Genomic DNA, 20,557 nt, shown 5'->3' with positions numbered 1-20,557 from the left:
AACTGGTTTCAATTGGTTTCAACTGGTTTCAATTGGTTTCAATTGGTTTCAATTGGAATATAAAATTTCCAGTTGAAACCAATTGCCGAACTGGAAAATTTCGTTATGGGTACTCATTTCCAGTTCAAACCAATAAGAAGTGCAACTGGAACCATGTAAGGTAATTTTTCCAGTTACTCAATTGGTTCCAGTTAGAAGTCATTTCCAGTTACCCAACTGGTTCCAGTTAGAATTCATTTCCAATTACCCAATTGGTTCCAGTAAGAAGTCATTTCCAGTTACCCAACTGGTTCCAGTTAGCATTCATTTCCAGTTAGAATTCATTTCCAGTTACCCAACTGGTTCCAGTTAGAATTAATTTCCAGTAACCCAACTGGTTCCAGTTAAAATTCATTTCCAGTTACCCAACTGGTTCCAGTTAGCATTCATTTCCAGTTAGAAGTCATTTCCAGTTAGAAGTCATTTCCAGTTAGATAAAATCAATCAAACAAACAAACAGAAGTCATTTCCAGTTACCCAACTGGTTCCAGTTAGAATTTATTTCCAGTTACCCAACTGGTTCCAGTTAGCATTTATTTCCAGTTACCCAATTGGTTCCAGTAAGCATTCATTTCCAGGTAGAAGTAATTTCCAGTTACCCAACTGGTTCCAGTTAGAATTCATTTCCAGTTACACAATTGGTTCCAATTGGAAATATTTCCAGTTACCCAACTGGATCCAATTGAAACCAGTTAATTTGCATATTATCTGCTTGTGTGCAGATCAATGTTTTATATAATTTATTTTGATTTACAATGTACTTATTAATTAATTTTCATTTGCAAGTAATGCATTTGTTTTAGATAAATATAAAGATTAATTAGCAATGATAAGCATGTTCATTAGTAACATACTTTTGTAATTACACAGATTAAAAGTTGATTAGTAAAACACTAACCATGTACAAAATACATCAAATACAAACATATATAATGGCAATGCCTTCCTTGCTAAGTATATTATATGGTCTGCATATTATAATGCCCTTTACATTGTACTTAATGTAGACACATATAACAATGCTTCTGTGTTGACATGAGCGATAATTAGTGCAAAAGCTAATTAACTTATTAATTTTATGCCAACTGTACGTTTCAATTGGATCCAATTGAAACCAATTGAAACCAGTTGAAACCAATTGAAACCAGTTGAAACCAATTGAAACCAATTGAAGCCAACTGGTTTCAATAGGGAAATTGGAACAACTGGTTCCAGTTGAAACCAATTAGGCAACTGGAACCAGTTGGCAATTGGTTTCAACTGGTTTCAATTGGAACCAGTTGGCAATTGGTTTCAACTGGTTTCAATTGGAACCAGTTGGTTCAATTGGTTCAATTGTTCAATTGCTTTTGCTCCAATTGGTTTCAACTGGATTTTGGTCCTGGGTTAACACCACTATCTCTCATCTCAAGAATGAGGAGCATTTACACACAAGGAAAAACACGTTTTTTTTTTTTTACTGTTTCATCACATGTTGCTATACTGTATGAACATGATGAAAAACCTAAACTGCAAAAGCACCTCTGTGCTGGGGGGCATTTCACAAAACTTGTCATCAGTAACAAATGACAGTTTTTGTTATAAGCTACTGAAATCCTTGCTTCTGATTGCTTATCAACAGATTTGTCACTGATTTTTGTCATTTGTCATTGAAAAAAGGCTTTGTGAAACGGGTCCCTGGTTCAAAACTATTTTGTGCTCAACAATGGCATGGTGATCACACCAGCACTAAAGGCTGAATTTACCTTGCTCCAGTCCGTTGCTTGAATGATTTTGCAGTGAACATCTTGCACATGGTCTTTTGTTTGGACAGTATACCGGGACGACCAACGCCTTAATTGTCTAGCTTTTGTTCTTTATTAATCAGCTCTATTTACTGAAGGTCAAAAATTGTGTTCGGCGTATATGATGTTTAAAAGCACTCCTGTACTTGATTCTTAATAATTGATTTATTGTAATGAATTAGGGTGTATTAAATTGACTAGCAGCCTTTTCACACACAGCTAGTAGATAGCTGTAAAGTTAACTGCCACCAGTTCCCCGAGAGAGTGCCGTTAGTAACTTGCAAGAGCTACATGTACCTGTACTTACTTACCCACCTTTGCAAGCAGCCTTCATGAAAGAGAAGGCGGTCATTGTCACTTTGTGACAGACAGCTACTACTACTAGGCTATAAAAATGAATAGGTATATTTTTTCATTTTCTATTTATTTATACAAGTATATAAATTTATTTATTTGTTTATATTTCAATTTATATATTATTCATAAGTAAATAATTGAAGGAATGAAAGAATGAATGCATAAATCAATCTTAAGTTTTAAAAATAATGATAAATAAATAGATAAATAAATAATGAATCTTATCTCTATTGTATTATAACATACTGTCTCTATGAACATGATGGACAAAATATACAGTTCCTCATCCTACCCTCAGCAATTGCTGTGGTAGACAAAGGAACATCCTTCACTGCTATTATGTAACAAGGGAAACGCTCTCGGGGGTCTCGCCTGCATAACGCAATTCAATATGATAAACCAGAACGTCAACGACGTAGCGCTCATCCGCATCTCGCAACGACAAATATCGTAAATTTTATGTGGTACACTTTTGAACTAGTCAAAAAATAAAAATTTGATGCCCTGGAAAGGACAATTTGCATAAAGTACCATAAATAATCAATGGAGCAAAATCTCACAATTCTGTGTAGAAGTTTAGTGTTCCAAATTTAGCTCTACCAGAAAAGGCAAACCAAATCAAAATCGGTCAAGAAATGAGGGAAGAGAAGCAATTTTTGTTATTTTTGGAATAAATTTGCATAAATTACCATAATTAATTAATGGAGAACAATTTCAAAATTCTGTGTAGAAGTTTAGTGTACCAAAATGTTAGCTCTACGATATAAAGCAAACCAAATCAAAAGGAGAAATGAAGGAGAATATAAGAAGCCTTTTTTGTGATTTCGAATAAATTTGCATAAATTAGCATAGATAATGAATTTCACAATTCTGTGTAGAAATTTTAAATCCCCCTCCTAGCCCTATCATATGAAACAATCAGAATCAAAATCGGTTGAAAAATAACGATGCCACAACAAAGTCTAAGTTTGCTGACCTTAAATGACCTTTGACCTTAACTTAGTGACCTGAAATTGTACTCACATGATTGGGGAGACTTGATAACCCTCTAGTCCAAGTTTCATTGACTAAGAACTTATACTTTCAAAATTATATCAAAAATTCAAAAACTTAACCATAGGTTAAGTTTTCGATGATAATGCTACAACATAGTCCAAGTCTGCTGACCTGAAATGACCTTTGACCTTAACTTAGTGACCTGAAATTCTACTCACATGATTGGGGATACTTGATTACCCTATAGTCAAAGTTTCATTGACTAAGAACTTATACTTTAAAAATTATATCAAAAATTCAAAAACTTAACCTTAGGTTAAGTTTTTGATGTTGATGCCGCCGTCGCCGCCGTCACCGGAAAAGCGGCGCCTATGTCTCGCTTTTTGCTATGCAAGGGAGACAAAAATGCATAGAACAGGTAAATATGCATGTGATACCTGTTCTACACATGTTTACATAAAAGCAGTGAAGGGATGTTCCTTTGTCTACCAGCAATTGCTGAGGGTAGAATGAAGAACTGTATATTTTGTCCTCTTTCTTTGTCCGTCGTATTCATAGTGTGTACACCGTACCTTCTTTGCTGAAGCGCGTGTGATGGCAGAGAATGTTGTACTCGTGGACCGGAAAGGTCATCATGAAGCGCCTGTTGAAGTACGTCTGTCCCAGGTAGTTCCCAGATGGCGGCAGCACGAAGTTCAAATCGTACCGAATGCCGTACCGCATCAATATATTCTGCACGGTGCTACTCCCGCACTTGTGCATCTTGAAGAAACCGATGTTGTTCCTCCGCTGGCACGTGCTTTTGGTCTCTGCGTCCGTGATCTTGACTGAATTCTGCATAATTTTCTTGACGGCTTCTTCCTGGGTGGATGCATTTTGGGCTGCTAAATTGGCTTCCCAGTGAGCAACACTTGTTGTGTTGTAAGCTAATTGCTCAGAACTCTGTAGGAGCAATTGTGACACAAGGAAAAACAGAAAATCAATATTTGATTTCGATTTGATTTGATTTATTTACCAACCGCAATACAGTCATACATTTCATACAATAATATTGGCAGGATACATTAAAAGAAGAGAAACTATTGGTTGGTATAGCACATGTGGTACATGTAGTCATGCCTACCCCCTTTAATATACATGTAACTATAAAACAAAGTATTTTGGTACAAGTGCAGAAGGAAAAATATTAATGATTAAAATGAATTCGCTATTGCAATCGATAATTTTAAAAAGTATACTTAACATACAAACCTTGTTAATCTGACATTAATGTGTACATGTAGGTTATGTACCAATAAGTGTTCTACATGTATGTCAATTTCCAAAAAGATGATTGGGAATTTGTCATGCTCAACATATGACTTGTAACAGAATTCTGAAACCTATTTCTAAACTTTGTTTATATGACAGTAAATTTTGGTAATGTATAAAAAATTGGGCTATGTCAATATTCAATAAAGATAATTGGGAATTTGTCAAGCTCAACATATGACTTTTAACAGAATTCTGAAACCTATTTCTAAACTTTGTTAATCTGACAGTAAATTTTGGTAATGTATCAATATCCAAGAAAGATGATTGGGAATTTGTCATGCTACTGTAAATGTATTAAATATCCTAGAAATGTTTTGGTGAAATATTGGTCCAAAATTGAGATGTTCAGGTAACTTTGGCATTAAAGTCCAAGTCCACTCCAAAAATAATTTGCTTTTAATAGATGTAGAAAAACAAGAGACACAGAGCAAAACAGGTTTGAGAAAAATTGAATAACTAATAAGGAATTTATGAATTTTTGAATATTTAATGTTCTTTTTTTCCTTTAGATAACGTCTACCATTTTACAATTCACTGCAATTCTATGCATGATTCTGTGACGCAAGTGAATTTTATCAGGGAAGGAATTAAGAATTCATGACTTCTAGTGTTCGGTTTTATAGACGTTCAGGTGGTGGATACATGTGGTGAAAATAGGTGGATACTCAGCTATTTATTGGGTCGTTATTCCTCTTCCTCTTCCTTTTTCCTTTTAGTGTATTTCTTTTTCTTTATTTTTTTCTTTCTGTATTTGTCTCAAATTTCATTGAACTCGTATACAATTATCTGTCAAATTACTGCCCTCGCACATTTGATTATGTACTTCTCTCTAATAAAAGTAAACATATTCTGTCCTGGGACCCGTTTCACAAAGCCTTTTTTCAATGATAAATGACAAAAATCAGTGACAAATCTGCTGACAACCAATCAGGAGCAAGGATTTCAGTAGCTTATAACAAGAACTGTCATTGTCACTGATGACAAGTTTTGTGAAACGCCACCCTGGTCATTTCTCCACCTCTCCCTGGAACCCATTCTCTACAAGCTATACTTTTCTGTAGGTTCATGCATGCACACTTCCCAGTTTTGTACTTTTCTTGTCTGGGTTTCCTTTAAAGGTACTATGTCCCTTTTGCAGCCAACCTCAAATTCTGTAGAACTTTGCAGGAGTTATGAATATGTCATGTATGTCCTATCTGTCAAATTTAAATGTTAGCAGTGTCCTCATATTCAAATTATGCAAGGAAACCTGTTTACTTGCTAGACTTCACTGTCAGACACTATTGAGTAACTGACAGGCTTTTATCTTCTTTGGTAATAACATACATGAAAAGAGGTGTAAAGGGTACATGAGTATTTTGTCTACATCAATAACCCACTTCTTGTGATGACCAAGATTAAACTGATTGAATCTTTGCGCAGCATAAAACGTATGACCATTCGGTACAATTGTCTGAAAATCAAGACTATTACTTTTGGGCTCTATAGCCCTAAAGTCGATTTGACAACTAATGGTTGTTATTTTCCCACTTGAAGACATTTTCAAGCCCCAACTTTTTTAGGGAAGTTCTAAATTAGCATTATCTAATCTTTCAAATGCAGTTGGAATTTAACTTTTTCATTTTTTTGGCCTGCAAATTGGACATAGTACCTTTAAAGATAAAGTTGAGTTCTGGTCATGCGATTGCATTGTGAAAGAAACGATGTGGAATCGATCAGAAAAGATTGATCATCTACATGTATCATACAAGTATTGGTGTGTGCTGCAAGGTTCTGGAATCATCAAAATGATAAGAAATTTGGCCCAGTCTTGGTAAAGTACACAGAAAGATGTATATGGGACTACGCGACACGTGTGTGACACGTGCCTTATATCTATCAGGTCCAAATAGATATAATACTTTACCAAATATATCAATTAGTAGGCGGTTTCTCTGCAAAATTTGTATCATTACATGTACGTATTAGTCAAAACATATTCTTTCACATTATTGGTAATAAAAGCTTCCATTTCATTTTTTGAGAGGGGGGCGTTTCCAAAAAGGGATTGCTTGGTGCAAATGTGGGGTAAACAGGATGCATTTACCGTAATGTTTCTGTGTACCAGTTGCAGGCTTGGTCATTTTCACCCATGAAATCTACATGTGTACAAGTATGCCTCCATGTACTCTGTGATAATTCAGTGTATTTGAAATTCTCATTTTATAGATGGTGTTTGGGGGACATTGTTAAAGAAAATCAATGTTAAGTTTCAAAGACAGCAAGAAAAAGCAAATGCTTTGTGAAACATTGCTTTAAGATCAAATTTTGTTCAACATTATTGCTATGTATATAAAAGATAAGCATTGCCATTACAGTGTAGGTACCAGTATGTTTTTCTTTCTTTATACAATAAACTTTGCTCTTCTGATTGAAAGTTTTCAACCTTTTCGAGCGTTTAGAAATAGATTTGTGCTTGCATTTCCCCGTCTGGGAAAGTGAAAGTGAAAGTGTGCATGGAGCAGTAGTTGTCTTGTACTTTTCTTTAAAGGTACTATGTCCCATTTGCAGGCCAAAAAAATGAAAAAGTTAAATTCCAACTGCATTTGAAAGATAATACTAATTTAGAACTTCCCTCAAAAAGGTGGGGCTTGAAAATGTCTTCAAGTGGGAAAATAACGACTATTAGTTGTCAAATCGACTTTAGGGCTATAGAGCCCAAAAGTAATAGTCTTGATTTTCAGACAATTGTACCGAATGGTCATACGTTTTATGCTGCGCAAAGATTCAATCAGTTTAATCTTGGCCATCACAAGAAGTGGGTTATTGATGTAGACAAATGCTCATGTACCCTTTACAACTCTTTTCATGTATGTTATTACCAAAGAAGAAAAAAAGCCAGTCAGTCACTTAATAGTGTCTGACAGTGAAGTCTAGCAAGTAAACGGGTTTCCTTGCATAATTTGAATATGAGGACACTGCTAACGTTTAAATTTCAAAGATAGGACATACATGACATATTCATAATTCCTGCAAAGTTCTACAGCATTTGAGGTTGGCTGCAAAAGGGACATAGTACCTTTAAAGGTAAAGATTAGTTATGGTCATGCGATTGCATTGTGAAAGAAACGTTGTGGAATCGATCAGAAAAGGTTGATCATCTAGCATCTAGCATCTGAAAGGTTCTGGAATCATCAAAATGATAAGAAATTTGGCCCATTCCTTGTAAAGTTACAAGCACTATACACAGAAAGATGTATATGGGACTACCCTATATCTCTCACAGACCATGAGAGAAACAAATTTACCAAATATATGAATTAGTAGGCGGTTTCCCGGCAAATTTTTTATCATCATGTATTAGTCAAAATATATTCTTTCACATGATTGGTAATGAGAGCTTCCATTTCATTTTTTGAAATTGGGGCGTTACCAATACTCGTCTTTACCTTTAATTTGCAAATGTCATATTTTACTTTTTTATGATATAAATGCAAACTTCATCTGAAGGAAATATTGTAATTAATGATATGTCTTGCATGATATCATTTCCTTATCTGGGTGTCTGCATGCCAAGAAAAGGAAAAAACAACGGAAATACCATGGTTTCACATCTACATTACACGTATAATTTTCCCTCTTTGTATTTGGCTCGTCTTTGTTCCTCTTCAGGAGGACAGGTTGTATTTGTAGATGGAAAGAAAGTGTAGAGCCATGATTAGAAGTGTTGTAGTCGAGTGGTTTAAGCACTTGACTTGAAATTCAAAGGTCAGGGTTCAATCCCGAAACGGCCAATGTACTTTGGCAAGGCATTAATCTTCATTTGCCACACTCGACCCAGGTGAGGTAAATGGGTACCTGGTAGAAATTAATTCCTTGAAATGCTGGAGCGCTGTATAATGGCAGCTAGGCTAAAGCCGGGTAATAATACATGCGCCTCGGAATAGAATTTCTAGATCTAAACTGCGCAATAGAAATGCCTATTATTATTATTATTATTATACGTTCAATTATGTAGGCGCATACATGTAGGCTTATCATATCTAGTGATCTATATTTTCAAGATGTTCTCTATATAATGTAGGTCTGCACAAATTAGTTATTCTTACCAATCAACATACAAGATTCACCACTTACATGTAAGTGTATAAGAGCGGTATAGAGCAAGAATAATGTACAGTTTCTCAGCACGACATGGGCATCGCCATTTTCTTGGCAACGTCACGTACAGTACTATGAGAAGTCCTTTTTCAAGTAAATGTACCGTAATCAAATTTAAGAATGCTTCCTTCCCAGGTGTGTTTGGTCATTAAGTATTACATATTACATTCACCGGCTATTATCCTTTGTACTACAATGTAGTACAAGTTGTTGCTCTTCTGAAATGAAATAAATTTGTCAACTGCTATAATAGTTTAGTATTTTTTAATACAAGAGTTTCAATTTTCCCCTGTTACATATTATTTACCTAGATGTAGTAAGTAATGATTTTCCATCATTGAAAAGTAAAGTAAAGTCTTGTAATATTGAATCAAACTGTCTTTCCAGCTAAAGTTAGGTGCATGATACATGTGCCTGGTTTTTCACATTATCAAGAACAATGGCTGCACCCATGTCATGCTAAAACGCTTGAACATGCAGCCAAGAATATGCAACATGTATCCAAGAATATGCGCTTATGTCTTGTGGATACCCAGCATGGATGAGACAAAGAGCGAAGGACAGAATAAGAACTAAGACCCCCCCCCCCCCCAAAGGAAAAGGAAGAAGCAGTGAACAACAGAGTACTCCTTCCTTTTGTCAACACTATATCCTCTCGCCTGAAACAAGCATTCCAAGACAAAGACATCAGTGTTGCCTTCAAAAGCCCTAACACACTAAGAAGTAGGTTGGTCCACCCAAAAGACAAAATCCCAAGAGAGGAAAAGACAGGTATTGTGTACAAGATCACATGCACAGACTGTGACAATTCATATGTTGGGGAAACTGGCAGAACTCTTAATGAGCGCAGAACACAAAAGAGCCCTCAGATTGAGCAACCCATCCCATTCAGCATTAGCTGAACACGCCCTCAACACAGGACATTACATTGGATGGGAGGATGCCCTCATAATTGACTTTGAAAGTAACTTCTGGGCAAGAAAGGTGAAAGAGTCCATATGGATTAAGAGAATTAAGCCATTACTCAACAAGGACTCTGGGTATCTATTGTCACCAATCTTTGGTCCAGTGATCACAGGACACCAGGCAGTGCAGCGAAGCAAACGTGTGACTCAGACCAAGGAGTTACTACACTAGGAGTGGGGACTGGATTAGGGTCAAACGAACCATCCTGTATGCCGCGCTCCCCAAGCGACGATTCCACTAAATTGGATTAATGCCGCCTGGTCGCACCGGTCGTAAATAACATCACACAGCGCATGCGCAAGGTCGGTTGATCAGCCGGAACCGCTGTCATGTGCGGTGCATTGTAGGATATGTTTACATCCCGAACATGGCAGCTTTCTCGCGTGACGATTACTATTTGGAAGATGATATGGATTTTCTTACGGACATTGAAGAAGATTTGATTCTAGAATCGGAAGAGGATAGCCTATCTTCTGTGTGCATATGTAGCCTTCCTTCAACGGTTGATTTAATTGCATGTAATGGACCTAAATGTCCAGTTGGATTCTACCATCGCGAGTGTGTTAGTCTTCCGTGCAGTGCCAGTGTCGATACAAGTGCAGGTGCAGGCACCGGCACATCCCTGGTCGATCCCGATCTTGATCACTGGCTGTGTGGATTTTGTCAACTAGATACAGACAAGGGAGGTGCTAAATCTACTTCAGAATCAAGTAAGATTCGGTTTAGAGTGTTATTGTAGAACCAGTGAGGTGTCACCTCCAGTGATTATAAGAAATACAAGGAAATAATATAATGCCAGTCTAAACTTATTATTGCCACGTAGAGTCTACTCTACTCTACTCTCTAGCATCTAAGTTAGATCTAGGCCTAAATTAAATCTGATCACGATGCTAAAATAATTTATTTCATCTAGAGGTTTAGACTATTTTATAATGTACCTGTGGCTGTAAGTTAGGATCAAAAGCAATTGCAAACCAACTAAAAATTTAAGAAGGCAACATACCTTTGTGTGTGTTATCTGTGTCAGGCCAGGGGACAACTCGGCCCAGCTGCAAAAACGGTCATTTTACCCTAACTCTAACCCTAACCCTAACCCTAACCTGAACCTAACCCTAAACCTAAACATGCAAAAACTGACCGTTTTTGTACCTGGGCCGAGTTGTCCCCTGGTCCGAGTTAGCCCGACTCCCAATGGAGATATAATAAAGAATTGATAGCAACATCTTAAACTTTCTTGTCATTTAAATACAATGAATTATTGTTTTTTAAATGTCACCATTTTCCTTTTAAGGTGCTGTGCATGCAAGTACTGAGGCAACATGTGCACCATCTGAAGGCAGTGCTGCGACATCCAGCAGTGGGGATTTCCCGAGGAAGACTACCACTGACACAAGGAAGAAACGGAGGCAAACCAAAACAAGTAAGAAATTTTATTCTGAAGAAAAAATTTACTGCGCCTGCTGACTTGCATAGTGGTACAAATGGGAAATAGCAGCTGTACATGTACAATGAGTTCATGCCATGTTGAGTTGTCCATTGGACCATTTTCAATTTAAATGCTGTTTTTTTTTAATCTAAAAGGGCTGAGTTTTTTCTCTCAAATTTGAATTGTTTATTCAAATATACCACGCCCCCAAAATGCTTATTCAGTTTTTTGCATATATTTAAATTTTGTTAGTTTTGAATGGTAGAGTCAAGTTGCTGCCACAGAACACAAAATTGTTATTACATTTCTAAAGTCTAAACATTTATTATTCTGAAGTGTGATAATTCATTCAAGTTGAATGGAGATAATGTGAAAATGCACAGGTAGCATTAATGGAAATTTCTAATAGAAGAAAATTGTGCTATATATGAACATGTAATGGCAGAACTTTTTGTGTTAGATGGATGCCAGATGATGTGTTGGTTCCTGATTTCTTTCTCTTTGTTTTTTCATGAACAGAATTCGGTGCTCTTCAGAATCTAGAGGAGGTCAAGTCCAAGTCAGCGTTAGTTTTCAAGGAAGCTGTTCTCCAGCTGAAGTCCAACGAATTCTACCAAGAAACAGAAGTTGGGCGCAAAGTCATCGCCCTAGCAGACGAGATAAATTTTCATTCGGAAATTGTTGAAGGATCTGTGCGGGACATAGTGCAGGACATTGTTGAAATAATCAGTGCTGCAGAGGACAAGGCAGCAGGACCGGTGGCCAATACCTTCATCCTGACCAAATTCCAGACTTACAAGTGTGGAAGTCGAGCGACTCAATTATGCCTGGCAATGCTTTCTATGGAGGAGCCGTCCATTCCCTTTCGTTTTCTCCAGCAGTATGTTCTCCGTGTTGTCCTTGAGAAGCTGATGAAAATTATCAGGGGCGATGGGTTTGAACCGGAGGAGGAGACAAGTCCGTTGTCAGTTCACGATGAACAAGTTTTACGGTATGTAGCCGGGTACATACCGTACGCCCTCTGCAAAAAGTTTGGCCGGATGAAGTCACAGAGTGCACTTGCAATAACGGCATTTCTGCGTGAGTGGAAGAAGGACGACGATGACAACACAGAGTCCGACACTTTCCTACAGTACACATCAGTTTGGTTGACTTTCCAGAACAGAGGGGGGCTGTTTGTTGTGTCAGACACTGTCTACAAATTGTTCAGATCTTTGGAGCTGGTGACAAGGAAGCTGCTCACTCTTGGAAATAGTGAGACAGAAAGTTTGAAAGACAGATTGTTGAAGCACATTTTTGGAAGCGTACATGTACAGAACATGTGGTGCAAGGTGGCAGGCAGTCTAGACACGAATTTGTCGGAACCTCTCTTTTCTTCGATTGTAAACTATTGGGTGAAGATCAGAATATCATCGTATGTGAAGTTGTATGTCAGTTCACTCAAGAGGGAAGCAAAAATCGCAACTGGAAAAAAAAAGGGACTGAGGAGAGAACTGAAAAAGCAGCAGAAAAAGTGAACATTAACATGAACCTATCTGTCTTGTGCCAGCAAAGATAAACACAATATTGGCACTGACACTATCTAGAACCAGCCAGCTCAGTTGTTATCAATTTACTTTCAGTTGTTTAATTCTACTTAAAGGGATCCGGTAACTTTGTCTTAGATCCTTTATAAATAATCCTTGATTTAGCTCATGCTGCAATGATAATTATAAACCTTTAGGTCAGTCAGGAACTCCATGACTTTTGCAAGCCGATCGCCTGTCTGATTATCAAGATATTTATGATTGGAATTACAAATTTTGAAAACCGTTCGCCGAACGGTTTTCATAACACTACAGTCTATTGGGGATAATGAGTATGGTAAAACCGGTCACTCAAAGATTTTTACTTTTTTTGAGGCACTACCTGATCATTTTGAAGCGCGATTTTTTTAGGGCTTCAATATTACACCATATAACAGACACTGGTAACATGTATCACCGTGTATCTCAGATTTAGCATTGTTAAACGATCCCTTTAAAACTTTCAGTTTTCTTTTAGAGTGGATCTACTAAGCAATTGATAGGTGAAAAAAGCTAAGGTCAGTAGGCCATGATCAAATTAAATGTTCCTCTTGTTTTCCTTTGTTTTTACAATCCATGTCAAACGTTTACATAGTTTTACAACTTCTGAGTCAAGACAAACATTAATACAGTTCTTTCCTCATTGTATGCAGGTAGTACATTTAAATTCTGAATCTAAATTGTGTAATTTGTGTAATTTGTGTGCCTTGGGGAGTTTGGGGTAGTTTTGACAACTTATAGGCTTTGAAATGGGCAGTTAAATGCATCTCAAAACCAGTTCAAATTCTACTTTCTCAGTTTACAGATGGAATACTGGTAAATTCTTTGTTGTTGGATATACATGTTTACTGTAAAGGTTCTTGTCATTCTTGAAAATAAAAACAAATGAAAAAACAAATTTTGCATCTAACATACATGCACATGTATTTAATTGTACTGAAGGATTTTGGAAGGGTAAAGAAATACATCAATTTCCATTGTTGATTATCTTTAAATCACAGTTGGCTCTGAAACAAACCCATAATTTGTTTGGTCAGAATCACTTACAATATTCAACAAAATTAGCTTTGCAACTTATGATTCTGAAGTTACAGTTGTTATAAAGCTCATTCTGAAATGAGACGAAAACGTTCTTTTGGCAAACACAGTTTTTCAAGGAAACTAGGAGTATTTCTATTAGAAATCTTGACTGTTTTGTTTGAATAAAGCATAGAACATGAACTCATAAATATGCTGTTTAACAATACTGATGATGCAATGCAAATTCTGTATCCAACTTAATAGTATAATTTTTTTCTTCTCTTTTCTTGTTTGTTGCTGTCATTACTGTAGCACAAATCACCATGATAAAAACTGTATTTTAAGAGGTACAGGTGTAAACGAAATATGAATTATTTGCTTTCTTGGCTTGATAAACACGTTTTCATGGAAAAGCCGGCACCACATTCATTATTTCATGTAAAGTAAATTGACCATATACAGTTGTAGTCAAAACGTTTATTCAAAGACCACTATTCCAAAAGTACCATTTGTGTCGAATAAAAACATATTTACTGTACAAATGTAATCTTTGACCACATACAATGTATATGTATGTGTAGTGATGAAAAAATAAAATTGTTTGTAATGATTCACATAAGCATACGATTCTTACATGTACTATGTGTTGTTGCCTATCATTACTTAACAAGTTGACAAAGAGAGGGAGTATACTTATAAGAGAATGATCAGGGCAGTCATCAAAATAAAGTAACATCTAAATGTGAGGTTTCACGGAATGTGTATGCATAAAGAGGGATAAAAGGTGATGCAATTAGTGAACATCAAAAATATTAACCAAAAGAAATCAATGATGTCCATAATCAAATTCTATTATCTTGTTTTTGAGATATCAAAAGTAAAATACAGAAATCTTTCATCTTGGCTACATATTTCTGAAAACCTCAAATTTTGGTTCACATGTTGACACCATTTCGTCTACATGTTCTACAGAAGAGATATTTTCATGCCTGACTGTCCACACTTAAGTCTTAAACAAAACTACATGAACATGTATGCTCTCATGAAATTTTAACGTTGAAGGTGCAAATGATACTGCAAAAACGTTTTTGTTTAGTTTGGCAAAGATACAAAAATAAGAACCCTATATTTAATCACTGAATTGCATGAACAGTCACTATGCAATTAACAATTTAGGGTTTTTGTCCTCTGTCAATGTCACAAATATTGACCAACTAAATAAAATCTGCTCCAGATATTGTGCTTGGCATAGCATATTACAACTGGTTTTTTGACGGTTAACTCGAGTCATTAATCAAACATGATTACACACTATCACGTAGTTCCCTACTATGTCCTACTGCACATCTTTCCAGAGTCGTTTTTTTGTTCTTGGTAACAGTGTTGAGTCACAGGAAGAGGATGGAGATGACTCTGACTGAGTGACATTAGATCGTTTTGACGCTTTGATGGCAGCCCCGGCAACCTGCAGTGTGTTGAGATTATATCCAAACTGATTTACAGTTGGATTGTCGTATCTCCCTCCCATGCCTCTTTGCTTTGAGAAATGCTCCTCCAGGGGATCTTGTGAAAACTTCTCACTAAGTATGAATTTGACACCAGGTTCCATAAGTAGTTCTCTTGTGAGCAGAACAAATGCTTTGACTGAAAAGGATAACAAAACAAGACTTTAAAAAGAGAACACTATCACAAAGTTTAATTAAATATTTCAAAAACAAAATTTTTGAGGGGAAAGATCGTTTGCTAGATGATTCATTATTTTAAGTTGAAATGAGCTAAACACATTTTATATTAATTCACAATGTTATGTCATGTATCATTTAGGAAAACAGAATTGACGGGCTAAAGATTATATAAAGAAGCTCCCTGATGAATTAGGAACGTTAAATGAAAATTTAAAAACAAATTACTAAATAATACAAGAGCAACAACAATAACACAAAACAATACAAAAAACTAATACAAGCATGAAGAGAAAAGTACAAAACATGTACATGTACACCCTGTACCTGTGAATTTCAATCCTTCCAGCGTTTGCTTGCTCAAGCAAAGTTTCTCCTTCTCAGCATTAGTGAGGGGAGTTAATTTGCCCTCTGTCTCCCATTCTTCCAAGAATGACAGGAAGTCCTCCTCTAACCACTGCAAATAAATGACAGATAAAATTCATGATTAAAAGCACAGAAAAGTGGCAAAGGAAGCAAACATACATCCTATTCATCCTTGCCCTATGACAACTTGCAAATTTTTTTACTTTATTGATTTTCCCCCAATTGCATGCAAACAAAATTATGAGGAAAAGATAGAGATGTTCTTTTATGGCAAACTCAAATGATTTATAATAATATGACATGAGTTTTACAATGAACGTACTCCGGTTATACCTCCGTGGTTCTACCTATTGTAGCACCTCGACCCCCTCCCCCCCCCCCCCCACCAACAAAAATATATTATAATAATAAATTTTTAAACAAGAAATAGGTTGCCATATATCCTGATCTATGGACTGGCTTCAATGTAAGCGAGTCCTGTGAGTGAACTTACTGTAAGTCTCCAGTCTGATACATCCGTATATGGATGAAGTGCAAGTTTCTTCTGCCGTTTCCCACTGTTGAACTGCGACACATTCATGCAGTCAAAGAAAGTATCGATGTAGTTGATGTACAAGGCAGTGCTGGCAGTCTCTGGACGTCCTTGGATTGTCAAAGCATTCACCATTGTTGAACTGAGGACCTGTATTTCATCATTGAAATATAGGGAGAGATTCAAAGTAAAAAAAATATCAACTAATGATCTCCATTTTATACTATGGGAGCATACATTTAGGTTATCTTTAAAAATCATGAGGCCTATTTAAAACAGCCCCAAAATCCAAGTTTTGAAAAATGTATTCTGATGCATTTTAAAACAAAATTTCATCTGCAAGCTCATAGCAATCCAAATTTACCTGAGCAGCCAATTTGACCTTCATTCGATGACTCGGAGTGAGATGTATGTGTTCTTCTGTGATGCGATGAAGCATCCTCAAGCCAGTACACTGCTGGAGGTCCCAGTTGTACACATCAACTATGTGCTTCCAGGATACACTCAATCCTCTGAACTAAATAAAGAAAATTGAAATAAAAACATCAAAATTAAAATTCCTTTGGGAAAGAAATGTAAAATAAACAAATTTATAATGCCTATGTTTATACAATGCATATTATGGACAGTTTGGAACTTTTGATAGTTATAATTGAAATAGAAATAGATGTATTTGTTTCATAATTAATTATATTAATTAGGTCAATGCAATCATGTAACCAATTCTATAAAACAGTGCACATACATTAGGTGATAAAGTACAAAAATGTCAAACCATTTAATATTGCCCACACATGATGACATCTAATTCCTTTTCTTATTATTTATTTAATGTCATTTTCTTTGGTACATGTTCATATCAATCATGTATCCAAATGATTGATGTAGAAGCTGTGTACTTTAATAAAGTGAAAGATAAAGGCATTAAATTCGTCTGTCAAGTATCATACATGTCATTTCTTATATTCTAATTTTTATCTACAAATTTATTTTTCACCTTAAAGCTTTCAGGATTGTTGATGGTAAATAAACATTTTAAAAAATTACCATCATGTTTCGGGTACTGTTGTGGTATCCAGATTTCTCAAGATTGTTTCGGCATGTTTTAAGCAGGTGAGGGACATCGCTGAACAGATAAATGGGGCGTCCACTGAAAGGATTCAGGAATGATGGATGTCTGGGGTCTTCTCGCAGCATATCATAGAATTTTCTATTCTGGGATGCTCCATCTGAAACGAGAGCCCGTACGTGGAAACCCGAAAGTTCAAGAAGCTCAATGGCTTCGTGTACAATGCAAAAGAGTTGGTCACTTGTGCAGCTAGATGTGGCAAAATATGCTATCGGTGCCTTGTACGAGTCTGAGATAGCTCTGATCATGAGAGTCAGAACATGACTGGCCAGTTCTTGCTTCTTTCCCTTACACATCCTTGTGTAAAGTTCAAACTCATCGGATAAACTACCCAGGCTAGTAAATCCAATTATGTTGCCAGTTGAATGTGAATATACAAGTCCTTCACTAACTTTCATTTCGTCGAAAGACAAAACAATATTTCTTTTGTGGCTTGCTAATTTATCAAGATTAATGTCAGAAATTATTCTATGCAGACGGTCTTTGTTGTAGCCGGGTTTGTTGGAGGTAAAGTTTGTATATTGTTTGAGTGTCCGTTGGTGGGGGAGAGTGAGAAAACCAGAATTTCTTAAGAGGTCATACGATGCTGCAGACTTTGCTTGGAGGGCGATGCACAGACGCAAAATAGCTGGATGCCATCTCATAGCATTTGGATGGTTTTCAATGGACTTGAGTTGCTCATCCCATAAAATCCTCATTCGACTGCCTTCTTTAAACTGTTGATGCACTACATGAGATTCTTCAGTAAAAATTGAAGCAAATGACTGACTCTCCTCATTGTCTAAAGGTAAGGCTTGTTCTTTAAACAATTTTTCAATGTCGTTCTCTAATTTTACAATTTTTCTTGCCATGAATCGTCGTTGTTTTTTGGAGGTTTGAAGCTTTTTAGCAAGCCTCTTTTGTGACATGAAGCGATGATTTGCTTTTGGAGCTGGAGAGGAGTCAACTTGGTGGCGTTGGTGGAGTTTTGCAAGACTGGAACGATGCATTCTGCATTGAAGGCATCTTGAAGAATCCTTCGTGAGGAGGGGACAGGTTGTGTGTCTAATTGTTGTTGTGGATGAGGAGTAGTGGAGGTATAATGGATGATTTTGAAGCAGATGGGAAGGCAAGAAGTACTCAGGGTTACCATGACATATTTGGAGAGAATCAAGGGTGTGAAGAAATCGCTCACAATCATCTTTGCTACCAAAACACTGAGGGATTTCAGGAAACAGATCACTTTTAACTTCTCTCCCATGCACTTTAACTGTCCACTGTCCAGTTTCACGAACAATCACACATACTGATGTGTTCCCATCATCATCAACAGACATGATAAGTGTTCTTCCATCACGACCTTTTTTGACATTGTATCCTTTTTGCTCTGCCAAACCTATCATGAAAGTTAGCCATGATCCTTCTGTAACATTCTTCTTTGAATGTGTACACATGGCACAATCTTGACCGTGCTGTTGGAAATCAAAGATGGTTATGTTCAGTTCCTTCTTTACATTCTTGTTCTTAAAGGCTCTCCACCTTCTCAGTTTTGATGTGCAGCTATCACACACCATGGGTGGGTGACGATTGTCCTCATCTACAGCAATGTTTATGGACAGACCCGTTTGGATCAATTTAGAAAGGTTTTGCTTGTCACGATACCTCCTTGATCCTGTTTCTCCACAGAGGCGACACATGCCCATTAGAATCCCCTGGTGGATCTCCTCTTCCATTGTTATTTTCTGATTGGAAAAAAGCACACAAACAATACTTGTAAATACATGTATGTCTCAAAATTTCTACACTTAAACATGTAGTAATAATAAATATGATAAAAATTATCATGGAGGTATATCACTTATACCTCAATGATATTGCCAGTACCACCAAAAATATAACAAAATACTAAAATTACTAGTTATGGTGAAATAATGATGTGACTATAGAAGGTGAAAAGAATGGAACACTTATAATTATAATAATAATAATAATAATAATAATCATAATACTTTAAATAATAATAACAATGGTAATTATTATATAATAATAACATGACTAATTAATATAATGATAATCAATGAAACTACCAATACTGCTCATACTAGTAATTATAAAAAACAGTACCAATACCAATATTCAGAAGAAAAAAATAACAATCATCATAAAATCAGGGCTGCTGCATTTGGAGGGAGTCTGACGCCACCACGCTCATTCTCCCACCGCCCCAAAAGCTATACCGGGAGACTCCACCTCTCCCGCCAAAGATGTAGAATCTCCCGGATTATGGAAAAACTTCCCGTCCACCCAAATAAAAAAATATGTGCTCTTCCCCCCCCCCCCCCCCCCTCCCCCTCCTTATTCAGTGGCTGGGTAAGTGGTTGCAAAATTTTCCCTCAAAAACTGGACAAAAAATAAAATATGTGCTCTCCCCCCCCCCCCCCCCCGCTTATTCAGCGGCTGAGTCGTTGCGAAATTTTCCCTCAAAAATATGTGCTCTTACCCACCCCCCCCCCCCCTCCTTATTCAGTGGCTTGGTAAGTGGTTGCGAAATTTTCCCTCAAAAACTGGACAAAAATAAAATATGTGCTCTTAACCCCCCCCCCCCCCCCCCCCCACCTTTCAATTGTAAACATAAATGTAAACATCTAAGGCATTATCATCGATAATGTGCAGGGAGGTGCTCCCTGACATTACCAGTAATAATAATAATAATACTAATATTTAATTTTTATAAAGCGCTTAGATCTAATACAAATGTCTCTAAGTGCTTTACAAATATACTATTACCCCAGTAATTGGATCAATTATCATTAGAATAGACCTAGATCTAGATCTAGATCTAGTCTAATTGCATATTAGACAACACAATCAACATCATTATTTAATCACCACAAAAGTCAAAAGACAATCAATAGACATCACTAACTGTTAGAGTCTAAACATCACAATGAATTTGTATTAGAACGGTTGTTTAATAATAATCATTAAATATAATCCTAACTATCCGCCAAGCTTAGCGATTATGTCAACTCATTCATGCCCTCCCGGCCCGGCCCAGCTAGCAGCTATAGTTCCTCAACTCGTCCAACACGCACAATAATACCGCCAGGTGAACTGAAACCACACACCGATATATATTAGTGGGACAATAGAAAAATAGTGACACAGCAGATGTTAACATGTTTCCAATAGGTCATCACAATAACAAGAACGGCCAAGAACGGTGGAGTCATACATCAAAATAAAGAAGGAAATCTCATTT

The 20,557-nt window shown here is 36.6% G+C and overlaps 2 protein-coding genes across 2 annotated transcripts in view; one reads left to right on the top strand and one right to left on the bottom strand.

Annotated features, from left to right (window-relative positions):
* Positions 1-20,557, bottom strand: part of LOC577909 (galactosylceramide sulfotransferase) — a 46,236-nt gene that overhangs the window by 14,347 nt on the left and 11,332 nt on the right. The window contains exon 3 of the mRNA XM_030988587.1: positions 3,749-4,118. Within this exon, the coding sequence (XP_030844447.1) occupies positions 3,749-4,118 (370 nt within the window). The remainder of the gene's footprint in view (positions 1-3,748; positions 4,119-20,557) is intronic.
* LOC105444429 lies at positions 9,755-12,750 on the top strand. The gene is made up of 3 exons (XM_011678672.2): positions 9,755-10,306; positions 10,888-11,016; positions 11,542-12,750. Exons 1-3 carry the CDS (start codon positions 9,964-9,966, stop codon positions 12,537-12,539), a joined length of 1,470 nt encoding a protein of 489 aa, XP_011676974.1. The 5' UTR covers positions 9,755-9,963; the 3' UTR covers positions 12,540-12,750.

Source organism: Strongylocentrotus purpuratus, unplaced genomic scaffold (genome assembly GCF_000002235.5).
Source record: "Strongylocentrotus purpuratus isolate Spur 01 unplaced genomic scaffold, Spur_5.0 spur5_scaffold_17, whole genome shotgun sequence".
Lineage (NCBI taxonomy): Eukaryota > Metazoa > Echinodermata > Echinoidea > Camarodonta > Strongylocentrotidae > Strongylocentrotus > Strongylocentrotus purpuratus.
This window is presented reverse-complemented; position numbering and strand designations above follow the sequence as displayed.